Source organism: Pipistrellus kuhlii, unplaced genomic scaffold (assembly GCF_014108245.1).
Source record: "Pipistrellus kuhlii isolate mPipKuh1 unplaced genomic scaffold, mPipKuh1.p scaffold_m20_p_1, whole genome shotgun sequence".
NCBI lineage: Eukaryota > Metazoa > Chordata > Mammalia > Chiroptera > Vespertilionidae > Pipistrellus > Pipistrellus kuhlii.
The window spans coordinates 192,520,762-192,538,152 of NW_023425404.1; the positions used below are offsets into that span (position 1 = coordinate 192,520,762).

The 17,391-nt window shown below is 49.3% G+C and overlaps 1 protein-coding gene across 1 annotated transcript in view; it reads left to right on the plus strand.

Annotated features, from left to right (window-relative positions):
- Positions 1-324: 324 nt before the first annotated feature.
- PROM1 (prominin 1) overlaps positions 325-17,391 on the plus strand; it is a 90,873-nt gene continuing 73,806 nt past the window's right edge. The window contains exons 1-2 of the mRNA XM_045573967.1: positions 325-371; positions 8,193-8,592. Coding sequence (XP_045429923.1) covers positions 8,370-8,592 — 223 coding nt within the window. The 5' untranslated portion in view covers positions 325-371; positions 8,193-8,369. The remainder of the gene's footprint in view (positions 372-8,192; positions 8,593-17,391) is intronic.

Below are 17,391 nucleotides of genomic sequence, written 5' to 3' on the forward strand. Positions count from 1 at the left end.
CCATATATCCCTGTGGTGCCGGGACAGAATGAGGCTATCTGCCGTTTTAAGGCTCTGGCCACTGGCATTATACACTATTGTTTTGTCTTGGTAAATCATTTGTTAAAAGTCTGCAGCGACTGAGGGAGTCTGGGCAGAGTTGGAGCCAGACAGAGGCGGAGTGTGGAGAAGGCTGAGGTACCCCTAACCCAGTCGAGGGCTCTGCCTGGAGGAGGAGGCGTGGGTGCTGGGCGCAGGGCGGGAAGCCGGTGCAGTCCACGTGCCCAGGCCTCACGCTGGCTGGCCCAATGGGTGCGCCCCAAACCCGGGCTTATGATCTTTAAACCCTCAGGATCCCCTCTAGGTATCTGGCCCTCTGCTGTCCCGGGCAGGTGAGGTCCTTGAAGGAAACTTGGACTTGAAGGCGGACTAACGGGAGCAGGGAGGCAGCAACAGGTCCTCCAGACCCCGGGCCTGGCTAGCACCCTCCCCCAACCACCCTCTTCCTCCCCCCCACCCCCACTCCCGGGGCAGACTCTTTCCTGTCCTGCTCCTCCTCCTAGCCGCTCCGGACGGAGGCCTCCGGGTGGTCCCCATAAATCATCCTGAGCCAGCGGAGAGGGAGGGCGCGGGCGGTGCAGCTAAAGCGGAGCGGACAGGGGAGCGGTGAGTGGCCGAGTCCTTACCCCGAGCCTGGAGCCTGGGACCGTCTGCGGGATCTGCGGAGGGGGGGGGGTGTGTGTGTGTGTGGATGAAGGGGTGCTCGCATCCCTTTCTGGAAAACCGGGGCTGGGACTGGTTTCTTTCTGCGCTCCTCGCCTCCCAGCTCCCCAAGACCCCGCGCCCCGACGCCTGGGCAGGGGATGGGACCCCCAAAGCGGCCAGGGAGCCAGTGGGCTGCCAGGCGGGCGAGGGGTCCCGGCGCCTCGCCAGGGCGTGGAGGCACAAACTTTGCGGGCTGCCCGGCGGGTCTTCCCTCCATCCCGGGGGGCGAGCCTGCAGCTGCGGTCCTGGTCCCTGGTCTGGGCGCGCAAACGGAACCAGGACCCTGACCCCCAGGCCACAGAGGGGATCTTGGGGGGGTGGGGGGTGGGCAGCAGACCCCGGGAGGCTCCTCAGGGGCTCTGGGCGATGTTCTGCAGCGAGGGGGGAGAGGGGAGGGAGACACGTGGCACTGATCCTCCTCTTGGGTGCGGGAAGGGGTCCCCTTTCTCTGCTTTGCCCCCTGGAATGCGCTGTGCAAGCTACCGCAGCAGGGGGAGCTCTGGGGTGCAATGGGACCCGTCTCCGGCCTCACTAACCCGGGACTTGCAGCCTCCCCCTGCCCCCCCTCTGGGTTGCCCCCCGCGTAGGGTCCCCCCCCCCCCCCGCTGTTGGGGTGAGAACTGGGTGCTGGGGTGCCCCCGGCGGCGCGGCGCGGCCGGGACAACAAAGGAACGCGTGGACCGAGGACGCGCGGCGGAGAGGAGAGGGGAGTCGGAGAGTCGGGCGGAGGTCAGTTTCTCCGAAAGCCCACCTTCGGAGGCGCTGGGGAGCCCATGCCTGTTTGGGGGTGCACCGCTCCTGGCCCCTTGCTTCTCGGGGACCCCGATCTGTGCCCACCCGGGCTGCGGGGCCGCGCGCTCGGGGCAGCCAAGTTACTTGGGCAGCCGCCTCCCCCAGGAGGCGGTGGGTTCCTGGAGCAGCTTCCCCAGCCCGCCCTGCTGTCCAGGCTTTTGTGTTTGTGTCCTGCAGCCCATTCTTTGGAGGCGGGGGGGAAGGGGGGGAGCGGGGTGCAGGGGGCTGGTCAGGCTGCGTTGGAGGGGATCGCGGGGGTGGGGTGGGGTGTGTCCCCCCAGGCTTCCTGCAGAAACTGGTTGCGCCTGCAGCCCAGGATGTTCCCTGCCTTCCCTGCCCGCTCCTATAAGGTTGTCAGGGCTCCTGTGGACCGTGGGTGCCCTTGTGAGGATAAGGTGTGCGATCTGGGTCCTTAAACCTACCCCCGCCCTGGGCTGCAGCAGACCCGTGGGGACTCACGCAACTGTGCTCGTGCATGAGGTTGAACTATGTGAAATTGCATTTTGGGGTGTGTGTGTGTGTGTGTGTGTGTGTGGCCACAAGACTGGAATATGGACAACTTAATATTTCTTTTTCTTTTCTCACATACTTGGGAATGTTCACGTTCAATATCCTTGGAGCTGTCCTGTCTTGTTAGGGGAGAGTCTTGAGCTGGCAGGAGCGGTACTGACCCACCACTGAGTGCCAGCTGGGAGCCAGGTGCCCAGCCTGCCTTGTCTGTAACCCTCCGGCACCACTGGCAATCCTGTTTCACAGAGGAAGGGAGGGAACCGCCAGAGGGGAAGCAACCATCTCAGAGCTAATAAGTCAAACTCCAGCATCCAGCCCCACTGTCTCCTCAGTGGTGCCTCTTAATTTTGTTTTGTTTCCTTAATGCGGCTCATAATGATTTTTATGAGCTTCCCTATGATTCCATGCTGGGCTGTTTTGTGAGTCTCGAGAAGTGCATCAGAGGGCCGGTTAAATAATAAAACTTTAAACCAAACACTGTTTTGTTAACTGTTTAAAATAATGATGAAGATAGGTTTTGCTTCCTCGAAGATTTGCTTTGTTACAAATGATAGAAGCCGCTCAGCCAGTGTGGCTAAGTGGTTGAGCATCCACCTATCAACCAGGAGGTCACGGTTCAATTCAGGGCACATGCCCGGGTTGTGGGCTTGATCCCCAGTGGGGGTGTGCAGGAGGCAGCCCATCAGTGATTCTCTCTCATTGTTGGTGTTCCTATCTCTGTCTCCCTCCCCCTTCCTCTCTGATATCAATACAAATATATATATATAAAATGATAGAAGCCAACTCTGGATAACTGAATTGGGTGGCTCTGAGAAGCGATGAGAAGAGCTCCCAGTTGGCATATGGCCGTGGCTCTCACCAAGAAGGCTCTGAAGGTGGCTGCTGGCTCTGCAGAATGGGGTAGAAACAGTCTCTGCCTCCATGCGCTGCTCCATGTGCAGCCCCAGGAGTAAGGATCTGATTGGCTGAGCCAGACTGACCTGGGAGGGGGGGCAGAGCACAGTTTGGGGGGCCCCAGCTGGCCTTGCGATGAGAGGCTTGCAAAGGTGGGCTCAGAAGTTGGGCAGCTCCCACCACACCTATTCTCACCCCCAAACCCCAGATGGCAAACATCTCTATACAGAGATCCTTTTAACAGACACCCCAGCAAACGTTCCCGCAAAAGAAAAAAATGAAGCTGGATGGTCACCATGTTTACTTTTATTTTCTTTTGTTTTCTAGTTAATCCTCGCCTGAGGATGCTTTCCCACTGATTTTTAGGGAGAACGGAAAGAGAGAGGGAAAGACAGAAGCATCGATGTGAGAGAAACACATCGATGTGTTGCCTCCTGCATGAGCTTTGACCAGGTCCCAGGCGGGGGAGGAGCCTGCAACCAAGGTATGTGCCCTTGACCAGAATCGAACTTGGGACCCTTTGGTCCACAGGCCGACGCTCTATCCACTGAGCCAAACCAGCTGGGGCCGTGCTTGCTTTTAAACCAGGGTTTGCGGTAGTGCCCAACTCTGGACGCTAGGCTCACAATCATGGGCAGTGTTTGTGCCACATTCACACTCCTGCACGCCTTCCCCCAGTTTGCACTCACTCGGTGCATTTGGAGTAAAAACTAGGAATCTCCATCCTGTGTATTGGTCAGCCTGGTCCCAAGGCCAGGAGATAGCACCCCAGAGAGCACAGTCCAAAGCCTGTGAAGGTGAGGATCCCAGCAGGAAGGATGGCCCCTAGGAGGGCACACCAGCTCTCCCGTCGGTGACACCAGTGAGGACCCCGTGGCCGCCTGGGTTGCAGGAAGTAGCCACAAGCAACCCAACGCCTCCCATCAAAAGGCCACAGAACTGCTCCTAAGCAAGCGCTTGGCATGATTTCAGAACAGGTAGAACGATCAAGCTGGGAGTCCATTTGATTTCAGCAGTCCTTAATGAGCACCTACTGTGTGCCTGAGTCCACGATGGGCACAGAGATAAGGAAGTCAGACACCCCACCCAGCAGCCGGTCAGTCCCATGCACTATGAGCCGGGCGGGTGAGAGCTTTTGCCTTTTTGTTCTGTCGTCCTGAGGTTGCATTTGGGACAGAGGCAGGAATGGGCCAGGCAGCTGGCTTTCAGACACAGTGCTGGCTTTCAGACCTGAGATGTTTTAGGAATCGTTCACCAGGGGAGCTTGTTAACTATGCAGATCAACGTCTCTAGAAATAGTTCCGATCATCTGCGTTTGGAATAAATGCCCCCCCCTTTATGCGGATGCAGCTGTTGGCCGTGAAGGTTTTCCTGGGTTTTCGGCGGGCAGTTCTGGGGGCTGCTCTCAGGCTGCATGTGGTTGGATCGGCACGCACCCGGGCCTCTTGGCACAGCTGATGAAAACGGGGATGGAAACGTTTTCTATTGGACTTGGCTTTTATCGGTTGTCTAGTGTTTCAGGCATAGTGAGGTTTTATTTTATTTTATTTTTTTCAAATGTATTCTGAACTTTAAGAGGACCCTCCACTTTGGATCAAGGAGTAAAGACACCCACCGACACGCCTGCGAGAGGCAGCTTCTCCTTCGGGACCTCCCTTTCCTGTGTTTTGTGGACGGGGCCTGGGAGTCTGCTCATTCCTGGTTCTCCCACAGGCCCCCCACCACTTCCCTCCTGCCAGGTCTCTCCCTGGCAGGGGCTCGGTGGCATTACCGGGAAGCCAGCCTTTCTCAGCAGCTGAGCCCTTAATCCTCCCAGCTGCTCTGCTCCCTGCCTGTCCTTCAGCAGAAAACAAGATGCCCTTGTGGGGGGTGGCAGGGGTGCGCAGTGTGTGTATTGTGTGGTATGTGTCCACATGTGTGCATGTGTTGTGTGTTAGTGTGTGCTGTGTGTATGGTATGTTGTTATGTGTAAGATCTGTGTATGTAGGGTGTCAATATGTGGTGCCTATGTATATGGTGTGTGTTAGTGTATGTACATATATGTGGTGAGTGTTATTCTGTGTGTGGTAGGGCAAAAGTAGGTTTAAAGTTGGTTATATGGAAAATAAAACAATAATCCAATATAATAAAAAGCTAATATGCAAATCACCAGAATGGCAGTATGACCCATCGCTATGATGTACACTGACCACCAGGGGGAAGATGCTCAATGCAGGAGCTGCCCCCTGGTGGTCAGTGCACTCCCATAGGGGGAGCACTGCTCAGCCAGCCGGGCTCATGGCTGGTGAGTGCAGCAGTGGTGGTGGAAACCAGAAGCCTCTCCAGCTCTGTAGCAGCACTAAGGATGTCAGACTGCCAGCTTAAACCTAAGCCATCAGTGGGACATCCCCCAAAGGCCTCTGGACTACAAAAGGTACAGGCTGGGCTGAGGAACTCCGCCCACACCATCACCACCACCAACTGCGCAAATTTCTTGCACCAGGCCTCTAAGCAAGCATTAAGACTGGACCATCAACAGGTAGCTATGACATGCACTGACCACCAGGGAGCAGATGCTCAATGCAGGAGCTTCCCCCTGCCTGTCAGTGCACTCCCACAGCTAATCTCCTGTGGCTAGCCAACCTCCCATGGTCCCTCCCCCTGGCCAGCCCTGATTGACCAGGAGGGACCCCACCCATGCACAATTCATGCACTGGGTGTCTAGTTAATAAAAAATAATATAAGAATAAACCCTGTTTTACATATTCACAATTGGAAATATACTCTTGCCCACCCTGTATTTATGGGTATTGGTGTGTTCTATGTGTACAGGGAGGGTGTCAGTGTGTGGTTTATGTGTACATGGTATGTGTGTGTGTGCAGTGTATGTGCGTGTACACAGTTGCCTGTCTGCTTAGAGTAGCCCTTTCACATCTGAATAACCACACACATCCCTTGTTTCATACTTTCTCCTGCCCCGTGCAGCCCAGAGATTCCCAGTCGAAAGGGACTTGCAAAAGCTGCCACGCTGTTTTCTTCTTCATTCTCTCTGGAAAGGGTTTGAGGGCCAAGCAGAACCCGGGTTCCTGTTGGAAGCAGTGCAGAGCCTGAGGACAGGGGTTTGCAGCAGCCGTGCCTGGCAGGAAGATCGCCTTTGGGAAGCAGTTGCCAGGTCCTGGTGTATCTGTGCGTGGGATGGGGAGCAGACATGGAAGCTTGGGGTTGATGAAGCTGGTACCAGGGCCACTGAGGATGTGGCAGCATTGTGTTGATAAAGGCAGAGTTTGGGGTCATTCTATTGGTGGTTCTTTGCAGAGTGATTGGAGCAGGACAGGACTTAGGCAGTATCTAAGAGGGTTCCATAGGAACTCACATCTTCAAGTAGCTCGTGAAATCCTACCTCCTCCTCTGACTTGGGGGGATGTAGGTAATGGATCCTCTGCTCCCTTGTACAGTGTGTCACCTTCTTGATGGGTGCTCTCACAGTGAGTGTTTCAAGAGCACCTGTGTATGTCAACTGAAATGTTAAAGTCAGTGATCTGAAGAGCCATCTCAGATGGTGGATAAAGAATCATTGAATTTATTTAAAGAAAAGGAGGTAGGGGATGGAAATATCTAAAGGGAAGTGCTACACTGGACTGAGCCAAAGGGTATTGGGTCCATGATGGCAGCAAAAACATACTTTGGACAGTGAGACAAGGCATAGAAGCAGCAGCAGGAGAGTTTGGCTCATAGACAGGTTCAGGACAAGAATATGCTGCTGCTGCCTGTTGCTCCCCTGGTTGCAAGTCATATGGGAGTCCCTTAGAGGGAAGAAGGAGGAAGGGAATGGTGCTGGCGTGCTTTCCTAGGGGAGACTAGAGGAGAGTGTGTACTGGGTCCTTTGTCCTGAGCATATCTGTAGGGAGGAAAAGGTCAGGAGGTCTAAATCGCAGGACTAGAGATATGCTAGGGGAGGATAGGTTACCCTGAGGACAAGGTTCTTTCTTGTTTTCCCACTTTTGCCCCTGGCTAGGCTCTCTGCCCTGGTGAGTTTCTGTACCTGGCCCATCATCCTTGCTCTAATCATGCAGCTTCCATATAAATAAAATCCGGGGTTCCTGACGCCAGAACTGAGGAGGCAAGCAGCGCATCCCAGTTTAGCTGGTGGGTTTTGTTTTAGCTCACTAGCCTTATGCAATGATACAAGCAAGTCCGCTGTTCTGGCTTATCTATTTCATATTCAGCAGCACCCCCAGAGCTCCTACTGTGTGCCCTGCTTTGTGGTCAGTTCTGGGGACAGAAACAAGGAGAATAGGGGCCACAGGAAGCATTCTCAGTAGACACTGGGTTGGTAGCAGCTTTTAGGATCCCTGTATCTTTCTCCCTCTCCCAGGGTTGGGCAGGAGTCCCCTTCTGCCCTGCTTCTCATCGCCTGGACCCCTAGTTGATCAGGTGGTGATGTGGGGGCAAAGATCTCCATCAAGACCACCTGGTGAGTCTTTGGGACAGATAAATTCTGTAGTCACCCAGCCTTGAAGAGTTTGGCCCACACCCTTGAGACCCTGCCCTTTCTAGTTTGGGTTGTAGGTGGATAGAGGGAGGATGTTTGAACTGAGATCAGTGAGCAATAAGTAGAATAAAAGGCAAAGTAAGATTTATCTCCAGAGACCAGGAGAAAAAAGAAAGCGTCCAGTCTGTTGCTGGGGCCTCAGCCTCTGACTGGAGCCTGGGAGGAAAAGCTCTGAAGGGAGTAGAAGGTCAGGAGTCTAGCTCAGTGGTCAGCAAACTCATTAGTCAACAGCCAAATATCAACAGCACGACGATTGAAATTTCTTTTGAGAGCCACATTTTTTTTAAACTTAAATTTCTTCTAGGCCGTGATATTTTGTGGAAGAGCCCACACTCAAGAAGCCAAAGAGCTGCTTATGGCTCTCGAGCCACTTAGCCGACCACTGTTCTAGCCCCTTGGACTTAGCTGTGACCTCACGCAAGTCACCAAGGAAATCCTCAGTCAGTTTCCTTATCTGTAAAATGGTATAATGCCTTAAGCTAGATCCTACCTCTGAAGCAAGGACAACAGTGTCTGGAAGGTAGTCAGTGCTCAGATCTTGCGGGAGGAGGGACCTGCAGGGAACTTTCCCAGTCCCATGGCTCTGAGGCATCCTCTGAGCCCCGCCCCCATTCAGATTAGGCTGATGGGCTTGCTCTAAGCCTCACAGCCTCCTCCTGGGCAGCTCCTGGTGCAGGCCTGCCACTGTGTTAGTGACTGACGCCTCTTCTCCCTCCGCCAGGGATGCTGCCTTGAGTGACCGACCCCACTGGAGATCGCGCATGCCATCCAGGCCAGTCCTCCCCTCCTCGCGCCTCTTCTACACAGAAACGCACACTCCCGGCTTATCCACGGCTTCCAGAACCTCTGTGGCGAGAGGCTCCCACTTCTACCTCATGCGTGGAGCATCTGGCTAGCCATGACCCTGACACTCGGCGTCCTGCTGCTGCTGGGACTCTGCCAGAGTACCATTTCAGAGGATTCCTTGTTCCCCGTAGGCCATTTTGATGATAGTCTGTCGTTTCAATTGCCCAAGCAGGAATATGAGACCAAAGACTTTTTCCCACCTGATTCCTTCAACGGTCTCTTTAGGATGGTGAACAACTTCATCCAGGTGGTGCAGCCCAACGCTTTCCCAAAGGGTAAGTGACCACTGTGGGAAAGGTGGTTTTGGTCCCCACACAGTGGGGTGCACACACTCAATGTTGTTCATTAATGACAAGACAACCGATGTAGACTATAGACACTTTCTATTTCTTTTCTTTTTGGCTGGATCAATGAGTTATTCTCGGGTACATACCAAAGGTAAACATTAGGGTACAAATGCAAATTCTCTGTCATCAACTGAGGAGTTAATAATTTCCTCATGGCTTAAACATTTAACTCTTCTCGGCCCACCACAGAATGCAAGTTTGGCCCTAGCCGGTTTGGCTTAGTGGAGAGAACATAGGCCTGTGGACTGAAGGGTCCCAGGTTTGATTCAGGTCAAGGGCAGGTATTCTTGGTTGCAGGCTCCTCCCCAAATCTGGCCTTAGTCAGGGTACATGCAAGAGGCAACCAATGGATGAGTTTCTCTCACATCTATGTTTCTGTCTTTCCCTCTCTCTTCCATTCTCTCTAAAATCCATGGAAAAATACCCTTGAGTGAGGATTAACAAAACAACAACAACAACAACAACAACAACAAAGAACAAAAAAGCAATTTTGACATTGCTTCAGGCAAGGAAAGGCCTGACCAAACCTTTGTATTGTACCCAAGAAAGTGTGTTTCAATTCTAAGAGTTTGTGAGGAAAGGAGGGATGGCGTCTGTTGGGATGCTCAGGGCATAGAGTGCTATTATTCTTTGTATATGTGTCTACTTGGTCTTCTTACCACTGCTTACCCTCCTCGCTATCCTCAAAGTCTTCGGGGTTTGTGTTTCCATATAAGATTATGAAAATTAAAATAGTCTGGAAAAAGTCTGTTACTGGGGTTTGGCAGTCTAAATTGTTATTGGCTTAATGTTAGATCTATTTGACGCCAAGCTTAGCATCAGGACGGGGCATGGGAAAAGGAAGGTGTCTCCAGGAGGGATCCTTCAACGTCCTGCTGCTGTTCCTCGGGAACAGTCCCCAGGGAGGTGCCTCCTAAGAAGAGATCCATTCCCTTTGAAGTCAGGTGGCTATGTCTCCTGGGAGCCCCGCGGTGGCAGAGCTGGGTGAAGAAGCCAGGGCCCGGATGCAGTGCCAGTTTACTGAGTGGTCTTGGCTCCTCCCCGGGAACTGCTGCATCTAACAGCTCCTGCTGTCCCTGTATCTGCTGAAGGACCCACTTTTCCAAGTGTTAGCTTATTTGAATCTCCCAACAACTTTAAGAGGCATATGATGGCAGTCTTCTGTCTATCTCTTATACCCCCTTTACAGGTTGGAAAGCTAAGTCAGGATGAGATTACATGTCCAAGGCGTGCAACTAGCTAGTGGTAGACTTAGAAACCTGTCTCCAAAACTAGCTTTCTCTCCTAAATTCCCTGGCTTACCTTGTGGGTAATCTATTTCCCTTTTATTTGAGCATAGTGCTTTGTAAACGGAGCATGGGTCACTGTGAAAAGAGAGTAATTTTTTGCACGTTAAAAGTGTGCCTTGCAGAAGATCACATGCATGGGTGATGGCCAATGACCTTTCCAGTTGGATGTGTCTGTGATGAGTTTGGCAGAATCATGGCCAGATCAGCCACTGTGGGCCCAGATCAGCCATTGTGATGAAACAAGCGGGGGGGGAGTCTCGTCTGCTTTTATTTTTATAGCAATTCTCTAAAATTATTCTCTGCCTTGGTTTGGTATACTTTTAATTTAGATTATAGGATGGTTGGCCTGCTTCTAACAGCGTTTTAGGCTAATCTGATTTGCTTCTGGTATTTTGTGGGAGTGAGAGGAGAGCTGGGTAAGTACCCTGTTTCCCTGAAAATAAGACAGTGTCTTATATTAATTTTTCTCCCACACTTGCGCTAGGTCTTATTTTCAGGGGATGTCTTATTTTTTCATGCGCTAGGTCTTATTTTCGGAGGATGTCTTATTTTCAGGGAAACACGGTAGGAGAGTGGAAGAGGGGAGAGGGAAGCGTGGTTTCTGTTGAATTTGAGACGCCACCAGGATGCTAGGCTATGTGGGAGCTCTCTCTGCTGCAGGTAACTGAAATCCATTAACTAAGCAGTGTTTCCCAAACTTTTGACATATGTGCACCCCTTCTATAATTTTCGTAATGCTGAGTACCCCTTGTACTCATGAGAACGTAGAATTAGACGCAGCTAAGCACAGTGCAATGCATATCCCCACCAAATTCTGGTGCAACGCGTACCCCCACCAAACTCTTCTCGTACCTCTGCGGGTATGTGTAGCATACTTTGGGAAACACTGAGCTAAGGCAATTAAAAAAAAAAAAAAGTTTGTCATTAGGACTGCAGCTATGTCATTCCTGCCCTCATTAAAAAGGGGTCAGCTCCCAGGGACTGGACTTCACGCTCTCTGGACTCTCTGCCACCCACCTGGCTCCTCTCTGCATGTAGCCACTTCTCCCTCCTCCCCCTCTCTCTCCTCTAAGGTCCCCCATTCCTGCAGGCTGAGGTGGAGAACCAGATTGCCAACATAAGTTTCAGGCCGGCTTCCTGGAGAGTGGCTGGGCATTTTTTTTCTCTTGCAGTCCCATCCCACTTCCAGTCCTTTCTGAGCCAGCCACCAGCCCCGGGCCCACTGTGTGCCTGTGGCCAAGGTCCCAACTCCACATGGCATCACAGAGGGAGGTGGTTCCCAGGAAAGAATGGCCCCGGCCCACAGCCCAGTAGGTGTGTCTATGCCAATATCCACGTAGAATCAGGATGTATTCTATCCATCACCTGTGTGTTCTTTTTTTTTTTTTTTTAAATATTTTATTAATTTTTTACAGAGAGGAAGGGAGAGGGATAGAGAGTTAGAAACATCAATGAGAGAGAAACATCGATCAACTGCCTTCTGCACTCTTCCTACTGGGGATGTGCTCCCAACCAAGGTACATGCCCTTGACCGGAATCAAACCTGGGACCCTCAAGTTCGCAGGCTGATGCTCTATCCACTGAGCCAAACCGATTTTGGCCATCCGTGTGTTCTTAATTCAGACAAAGCCAGTACTGTCTGCTAGATCATGTGACTCCTACTGGCAACCAGTCCAGCCATATAAGTTCACCGAGGGAAAGAACCAATATCTATGGGTGTCCCTCCCCAGGTCACTCATTATGCTGGGCAGGCCGTAGTTGTCATCTCTTTTTATCCTATCAATTACAACAGCCAACAACTGTATATGTGCTTACATTCAGGGATCTGAACACCTTAGCCCTCTATGAGCTAGGTACGACTATTCCCATTTTATAGAAGAGAAAGTTGAGGCAGAGAGTCAGCTAACCAGACCAGGGCCACTTGCTGTGCAGTGGCAGAGGCGGAGCTCACAGTTGCCACTTTTGTTTGGCTGAGATTCAGGGAGGTGACGGACCGTTCCAGAATCACACATGCTGCTGGCTAAGCAGTGAAGCCAGGTGTGACTGAGGTCCTGTGAGACCCACACAGCTGGTCCCCCAGCTCCTCTCCATGTGCCTCCCTGGAGGCCTGGCTTAGGGATGGCATTTACCTGTCCCCAGGGACATTCTCTTAAATGAGGGACAGTCTCAAATGTCCCATTCCTGAGTGGGCCAGAGACCCATTGGCTAGGGACATTTTTTTTGCTTTTCCCTCACAATGGCTCTGATCTGGACCACGATTTCTGCCAAACTCATCACAGACGCATCCAACTGGAAAGGGTATTGGTCATTCATCACCCATGCACGTGATCTTCTGCAATGCACCCTTTTAACATGCAAAAAAATTACTCCTTTTTCACAGTGACCCACGCTCAGTTTACAAGCATGATGATCAAATAAAAGGAAAATAAATGATCCCCAAGGTAAGCCAGGGAGTATAGGAGAGGCAGCTAGTCCTGGAGATAGGTTTCTCAGTCTGCTACTAGCCCAGTGAGTGAGGAGTGGTGTTGCTTGGGAGGGGACAGATGTGTCTGCAGACTGTAACAGGGACTCCTCTGGTCCTCCTTACACACCTTCCACTTCACAGCACAGCTGCTTCAGCCAAACTAAAAAACGGATCCTATCAGCTATGTTCCTTTAGGCTTGTCTGCAAGGCCCTGCTGAAGTGTGCTCCTGGCTTTTCCTTAGTAAACAGGGTGGCAGCTGTGCCCTTCTGGGAAACATGGGCCAGTCCCGAAAAAGACACCAGGAGAAAAGCTTCCTGTTTTTGTGGTCTCCAGCTGTGTCCATTCAGGAGGACTTCAAGTACCTGCAGTAGATGAGAGATGAGTGCAAAGGCAAATAGAGAGGCTACCCAGCAGCGGCTGGGTGAAGTCCACCTGGTATTATGTGTTGCTTGTCCTCTGGGGTTGAATGGAGAGAAGTCCTAAAATCTGCACCTGGAGGAGTAGCTGGAAAGTGTAGTGTGCACAGGGCAGCTCTGGGTCAGAACCATAAAGGATGGACAGAACCAGGAGAGGTGGCCCCACGCAGGCCTGGCACCCTCAGCTTGGCTGGGGACTAGATTGGGAAGTGAGCCTAACATCCTGGCCCTGGGAAGAGCTGCCTGGGTTTGGATCCTGGCTCTGATGTTTGCTAGCCCTGTGACCTTGGGCAAATTACTTAAACTCTTAATTTTCTCTCTCTAAACTGGAAATAATAATAATAATAATAATAATAATAATAGTAGTAATTTTTGGTTATAATATTTAAATAAACATTTTATAAAATATATTTTATTGGTTTTTTATAGAGAGGAAGGGAGAAGGATAGAGTTAGAAACATCAATGAGAGAGAAACATTGATCAGCTGCCTCCTGCACACCCCCTACTGGGGATATACCTGCAACCAAGGTACATGCCCTTGACTGGAATTGAACCTGGGACCCATGAGTCCACAGGCCAGTGCTCTATCCACTGAGCCAAACTGCTTAGGGCTAAATAAATATTTTTATAGAAAAAATTATAACAGCATCTGATATATACAAAGTGCTATATTATTATTTGTTAAAAAGAATATGAATGAATACATACATATTTATTTAAAAGCCTTTAAGTTAACTTCAGGTCTTGGTGATCACATGGACTTCAGAATAAGTATTTCTTTAATACCAGGCTCCATGGCTCAGTGGTTAGAGCACTGGTCTTGTATTTGACCCTCCCTGTATTGTCTTCCTAGGGCTGCCATAACAAATGATCACAGACTGGGTGACCACAAACAAATGATCACAGTTCCAAGGGCCAGAGTCCAGGGTCAAGGTTATTGGCAGGGCCATGCTCCCTTTGAGGGCTCCCGGGGAGAACCCTTCCTTCTTCTCCCAGCCTCTGGTGGCTCCAGGAGTTCTGGTTTCTGCCTGTCTTCACAGGGCCATGGTTTGTGTCTCTGGCTCATATATCCCTTCAACCCCTTCCCCTGTCTTTCTCTTATAAGGACAGCAGTCATTTGGTTTAGGGTCTCCCCTATATCCAGAATGATATTAAGATCCTTCATTTAATTACATCTGCAAAGACCCTTTTCCAAATCAGGTCACATTCCCAGGTTCCCAGGCTCAGGACTTAGACACATCATTTTGGGAGTCACGATTCAGCCCACCAAACCTATTACGTGGCTCTTTAGTCTTCACCAAGAGCTCAGAAGTGCTAAGGTATGTGCCCAAGGTCATGTTTCTGAAAAACAATGAAACCAGACTCAAACCTGACTGTCTAATTCCTAATGCTTGTGTTTCAATCGTGTAAACACGAAGTGAGCTCCCACGGAGTGCTTAGCCTGGTGCTGTTCAGCAGAGATGGTGTTGGCTGGGTTTCTCTGTTCTCGAAAGGCTGACATGGAGTGAGGAGATTGTCACCTTGGCCATGGGCTGTGATGTAGGACAGGCTAGCCGAGCTCACTGTCAGGTCTGAACAGTGCCCATGGCTGTCCAGAGGAGGATTAATCACGATGGAGCAATCAAAGAAGGGAAATTTTAGGACTTCTCTTCCACTCACCTCCAAATACCATCACAGGTGATTAGGACTTCAACATGTGGCTTTGGGAGAGACAAACATTTACTCCCTGAGAAGAGCCATTTTGCAAAGTGCTGCTATGAAGATTTTGTATGTGTCTTTTGGGGACCATGTATACTAATCAAATCCTTTAGACATTTTTTTAAAAAATTATTGAGTAGAGTTTGATTGAGTCCTCAGTTAGCCATCACCCAAGCTTCAGCAACTTTCAATTCAAGACCAATCTTGCTCCAGTTCTACTCCTACCCACTCCTCCTCCTCCTCACCCCCTTCATTTTGAAGCAAATCCCAGTCTTTCTATCATTCATCTGTAAATATTTCAGTATGTGTCTCTAAAACTAAAGACACAATACTGTTCTACTATAGAAAGTTAACAGTAGTTCTTCAATATAGTCCAATATTCAGGAAGTGTTGATAAGTTCCATTTTTAAACAGTTTATTTGAGTCAGGATCCAAATAATGCCCATACATTGCAATTGGTTGATGTGTCTTCTATGACTCTTTTGAATTTATAGGATGCTCCTCCATGTTTTTTCTCCTTGCAATTTATTTATTGAAGAACCTAGTTACTTTCCTATAGACTGAACTTTGCTGATTGTTATGTTCTTAACATGTTCCTATGTCCTCTGCATTTCCTGTAAATTAGTACTTAGAAAGATCAGACCCACGTTCATTTAGAGTCAAAACAACTTATGGATGGTATTGCACGTTTGTGTCAAGAGACATATGTTCTGGTTGTCTCTTTATAATGCAACATAATGCATTAATGACCATTCTATATTAGTTCATTCATTCATTCATTCATTCATTCGTAATAGGTCTAATCCTTTGAAGATCATTTGCAAACATGCTTTCAAGTATATTGAAACTCTTCAGAAAAAGTGGGATAGTTTGCATATTCTATAACTTGAGTCTTTCACTTAGCATTATATTGTGGGCATCTCTCCAAGTCAGTTCCCATAAGGATGTTGACCAAAAATAAGCAGGTTTTTAGTAAGGACCCTAAGGCATTCTTTCACCAATCTTTTGATGTAGGGCCAAGGGCTTAAAATTATTTTTATTATGAGTTAATTGTTTGAAGTTTTACCATTAGTGTTTCTGACATAAACAGCACCCACCCAAAATGCATCCTCTCTAATTTTGGCTTCTTTGTTTTGCTTTCTTTGAAATACAACAAAAACACTTGGAGCTCAGTGTCCTAGCTCTGTAGCCTGTAGCTTTCTCCCTGGGCTTTTACCGTTTACCCACATGTAATTTCATCCAATTGACTAGCTTTTATTAAGTCTTAATAGGCCATTTGACTTCATTTTCAATGCTCATTCTTTTTATGGTCTTATTTCTTCAGTTTGTGTAATAATACTTTTTATACTTAAAGAGGCAGGAAGAAGCCTGGGAACAAACCCAGAGTTATGGGTTGAATTGTTCCCCTTCCCATCACTGAAATTCCCATATTGAAATCTTAACCCCCCAGTACCTTTGAACACAATCATATTTGGAGATAGGATTGTTGCAAATGATGAGGTCATACTGAAGTAGGGTGGGCCCCTAATCTGATATGACTAGTATCCTCATAAAAGAGGGAATTTGGAGAATGCCATGGCAACAATGGAGTTACGCTGCCACAAGCCAAGGAACTACGAAAAGCTAGGAGAGACCCAGACCTTCCTTCCCTGGGGCCATCAGTGGGAGCATGGCTTTGTCAACATGCCGATCTTGGCCTTCGTGACCCCAGAATTATGAGACAATAAATTTCTGTTGGTTAAACCACTCCATTTGTGGTTCTTCGTTAGGGCAGATCCAGCAAGCGAATCCATCCAGTAAGTGTACAATGAACACTAGACAGCGAAGGGCACATCTGATTAGGGACTGCGTGCCGCCATGTCTTCTAGGGAAGGAACTGATGGCCAATAGCCTGATCAGCTGGAAAGTAGAGTCTCTGCTGTACATTTATATGACTGAGTCACGTCATCCATTCATTGAACTGATGGATTCAACTATGTGTGGTGAAGAGTAAAAAAATGAGAAAGAAATAATATAAATGATTTTTTTCCACCTTTCTACAATTGTATTATGTAGCCTTCCCCTTCATCAATACACAATAGAAAAAGTGCTTGACACTAGAGATTTCAGGGGTTTGCACTGACAATTCCTGGTTTTTGTTCACTGCAGTCCCTGTCTGATGTGAGGACCTAAGTTTGCTCAAGACGAGACTCCTTGTTCCGTTCCTCTTGTCCTTCACTCTCCTCCTGGCAAACTGTTATTTCTGAAAACTTGGCTCATGTGACACATAACTCTGGAAGTCTGGTCCCCCTAATCTCATTGTTTTGTCTGTACCATTTCAGTTTCATTTATTCACTTTTACTTCTGCATGCTTCACACTGCCTTTCGGTAGTTTGCAATCTCAGCTTATCTATCAACTTAATCGTACCAGCCCTGCCTGGCACATCCGAGATCCTCATAGTTGCTGGCTTTAGTTGTAGTATTTTTTACTCTCTATAAAAATTCTCCCACTCCACCAAATTTCTCTCTCTATTCACTCAACAAAGGTTGAGTATTTGCTGTGTGCTTTCCTGAAATACTGGTGTCATGATGATACCCCTGAGCTATCAAAACAGTAACACCCTCAGGGCTGTGAGCCTTTCCAGAGCGTGTTGCTCTGCTTTTACATTTTCTTCTAAAACTTCCCTTACTGTCAGGTTTTCAATTACTTTTAATTTCCCTCTTGTCAGCTGTCAGAGCATCTCTGCTTTCTTCAAATCCGAATGCTTTGTGTTACACTCTTCACTTTATACATCTGGGGCGTTGCCTTGGGCAGCTCCATTTCTCCTGTAGAATTAAAAGTATATGGATTTTGTGATAGCTACTTATGTTTCCAAGAC